Source organism: Takifugu rubripes, chromosome 10 (assembly GCF_901000725.2).
Source record: "Takifugu rubripes chromosome 10, fTakRub1.2, whole genome shotgun sequence".
Taxonomy (NCBI): Eukaryota; Metazoa; Chordata; class Actinopteri; order Tetraodontiformes; family Tetraodontidae; genus Takifugu; species Takifugu rubripes.
Window position 1 is genome coordinate 2,579,507 of NC_042294.1, and position 3,714 is coordinate 2,583,220.

Consider the following 3,714-nt stretch of genomic DNA (forward strand, 5'->3'; position numbering starts at 1 on the left):
TGTAACAGGACCTTTGTGTCATAATATGTTATGGGGCGTTTAATTACACAAAATATGGTCCATACCGAATTTCCGGTGTCCTGCATTTCTTCTTCTGTGGTGTCCCCTATAAAAGTGATGGTGATCCTTCCGCCTCTCCCCTTTTGCAATATACTCTTGTGGGAGAGGTGGGTGTCTCGTTTTCCATCACATTAATTTGGATTAGTTACGTTTGGTTCTCTGTTCATACATTTATGTATTCTAATTGATTATTTAATGTGTTTGTTTATTCATGTTATAAATACAATAGAACATACCAGCACTTAAATATGAAGTTTAAACAGTTTCGACCGTTAGCTTACTTGCCATGACGAGTTTCGCTAATGTACGTCTTCCCGCCTTGTGTGTGTCTAGGAACGGAAGTGGGCTGTTAACTGTTTATTCGTATTTTTATTTGTTGCTGTCAGAATAAAAAGATAATCCTGGACACGAGAGTCTCATTAAAACACAACGCGGAGTTACACTTGGTGCCGTTCGACCCGTCCGGACTCTGGCTGCGCCCGCTGGGTACCGTCGCGGGATTCTCCGTGAGGCTGCGCCGCGGTGTCCTGGTCGCTGACTCGCAGGTGTCTCACGTACTGACAGCCGGTCCGTATGGAGTGAACTGTACTGTTTTTGATCGTCAGTGGGTCATTTTTTTTTCTTTCTTTTTTTTTTCTAATTCTGACTACGTGTTTATTACACTGATTACACGTATGTTGTTCATGTTATCCATTTTGGGGCTTATTACAAAGTGATTGGGCGTGCCTTAGCATTTTCATTCGGTCATTTATTTTCACACTGTTCCTTTTGGTGATTTTAGCCCCCCATTTGTGTCTTGTATTATGTCTGAGCTACATAAGATGGGCCGTGGTGGCACTTTTGGTTTGGGGAGGGGTCAGTCATGTTTTACATTTGGAAGGGGGAGGCCAGTAGCCCCCTGTAACTTTGACTGTACTGTTGACCAGTTAAACATGAACCCACCCTTAGTCCCTGCTGCTAGCTCAACTCCTGTTGATGTCCAGTCTCCACCTACTCAGGTCATTACTACAGAGGCGCTTAGCGCTATGATTACAGGTTTAGCACAACAAATTGGTGAGAATATTACTGCTAACTTCCATGCTATGCACCAGCCTACACTCACCCAGTCACATCCCACACATAGCCAGCCTTCCAGCCATGTTGATACATCTCAGCTGAAGGTGGTTGTCCAGTCTGATACCAAAGCGCCTCCCTATTTCAAGGGTGACCCGACAGATGTGTTCTCTGTTCAAGAATGGGTGGACATGATGAGATGTTATCTGTCCCAGCAGAACTATGACACACCTAATGGAAAGTTTAACCTTTTACTGTCGAGACTAAGTGGCAAAGCTAGGGATGTGGTAAAAGTGTCACTACGCTGCCGCCATGACTTATGCGGTGATGAGTTAATTGATGCTGTGTTCAAAGTCCTGAAGCGCAATTTCGGTGAGCTGCCGTGTTCCAATCTGCCGATGAGGGACTTCTACAACACGGTGCCAAGAGTGGGTGAGGGTGCTATGGATTATTGGATTCGCCTAAACAAGGCCATTGATGCAGCTGATGAGTGCCTTCGCAGGTGAGGCAGGCAGGTGGAAGACCCCAGTGTGGAAGTTGTCATGATGTTCATTTCTCACTGTCCTGACCCCACCCTTGCCTTGTCATTCCAACTCAAGCCTCCTGAAGATTGGACAGTGGCTGAGGTGCAGAGTCGCTTAGACAGTCACGTTGGGCGGGTCAGAAGGGCGGTGGTTCATTCTCAACATGCCATGAGTGTAGCTGTCCCTAACCCGTATGCTGTTAGCCATACCTGGCAACCCCACCTTAGTGGTGCAGCTTCCTCAGTGACTGATGGTTCATGTCGCCCCATGCCTCCTCTCCAAATCATTGATGTCCCTGGCCAGCCTCAGCTGACAAGCACTCCATCCGGCCAACATCAACCACACACGTCTGCTCCATCAACACCGCCTGTCTCCAGTTCTCAGTCTACTGAACCTGCAGTTCAGCAGATGGCCGACATGTTTGGTAGAGCCCTGTCTCTGTGCACTGCATCTCTCACCACTGGCTGTGGATATCAGCAGCGTCCTGGCCGTCCACAAAGCCTTCAGAGCCTTCAGCAGGCCGCATGCAAAGTCTGTGGATCTAGTGATCACACAACCCACGCACACTGTAGACTGTTTAAATTGTGTCTCAACTGTTTTGGCTGTGGACACATGAAACGTGACTGCACACAGACTGCTCAGCACGCTCAGACCTCCGCCCCTGTTCCCTCCAGCGCTGGTTTAAACTAGTCAGCCCATGTGACGAGAGTGGTAACATGGGCAAGGCAGACAACACCCTCACCAATGAACCTGATGTATGCTCTGTGTATACAAATTGCTGTGAAAAATTAAGTGACGATAAGACTATGATCTTAGTGGGGTCACAGAGGGTTGAAGAGGCTACTGAGCTGTTTTATACACCCGTCCTGATTGGTGACCAGGTCACACTGAGGGGGAAGCTTGATTCAGGTAGCATGTCTTGCACATTAAGCGAGGAAGCGGAGTGGAGGCTAAGGGAAAATGGTGTTGTTCTTAACCCTGTGCCTGTCCCAGAGAGTGTGGTCCTTGTGGGTTGTGGTGGCCTTCTCACACAACCAAGATGCATCTATGTTTTGAACATTGAAATTTATGGGTTGAGGTTTGAGGTGCCAGCGTTCCTAGTGCCTGGACAGAAAGATGAACTGATCATTGGGAGCAATGTCCTCCGGCCTATCATTCAGCAGATGAAATCTGACCCAAAGTATTGGGAACTTGTGTTAGCTAGTAATGCACATCCAGGCTGTGAACAGTTCCTCCAGCTCCTGAGCTGTATTTCACGTTGGTCAGGTCCTGAGTTGCCAGATAAGATCGGCACAGTTAAGTTGAGGCAGGCTGTCACCTTGCTGCCTCGGCAGGAGTATGTGGTATGGGGGAAGTTACCACCTTCTGCTCTTGTGTCACCAGGGAGCACTGTCGTTGTTGAGCCATCATCTTCTCGTTCCTCCCCAAGAAACATCATGGTAGGCCAGGTTATAACACCTATGTGGGGTGACCGCTGGATCCCTTTGAAGGTTCTCAATCCCACCAATGAGGCTGTGACACTGTGCTCTAATACCAAAATTCCTGATGTATTCCCATGTGTTGTTGCAGAGGATTTGGCTTTTTCACAGGGCCTGTGCAAGACCCAGCTGGACTGTCAGAGGGTCCCCCTGCCCTGCCACAGCAGGTACAGGATCCGATGAGACTGCTGAAGGACTGTGGTTTAGGTGACGTTGACATTGACAGTTGTGAGGTTTCCAGTGAATGGAGGAGAAAACTGGCTGAGCTTGTGTTGTCCTATCAGGATGTGTTTTCTAGGGACAAGCTGGACTGTGGTGAGGTAAAGGATTTTGTCCACCGTATCCACCTCTCCGACGACCGCCCGTTTCGGTTGCCCTGTCGCAGGGTGCCACCAGCACACTACCAACAGTTACCTGAAGTGCTTTCAGACATGGAGATGAAAGGCATTATCAGTAAGTCCACCAGTGAATACGCCTCACCCTTAGTGATGGTCTGGAAGAAGTCTGGTGACCTGAGAATATGTACTGACTTCCGCTGGCTCAATGCAAAGACTGTGAAGGATGCTCACCCTCTTGTTACGAGTGGTTGTATCAGGACC

General features: G+C 48.5%; 1 protein-coding gene across 1 annotated transcript; it reads left to right on the forward strand.

Annotated features, from left to right (window-relative positions):
* The first annotated feature begins 620 nt into the window (after positions 1 to 620).
* Positions 621 to 3,021, forward strand: LOC115251246 (uncharacterized). Its single transcript, XM_029842824.1, has 2 exons — positions 621 to 1,615; positions 1,713 to 3,021. The coding sequence occupies exons 1-2, from the start codon at positions 864 to 866 to the stop codon at positions 1,753 to 1,755; spliced, it is 795 nt and encodes a 264-aa protein (XP_029698684.1). The 5' UTR covers positions 621 to 863; the 3' UTR covers positions 1,756 to 3,021.
* The last annotated feature ends 693 nt before the right edge of the window (positions 3,022 to 3,714 follow it).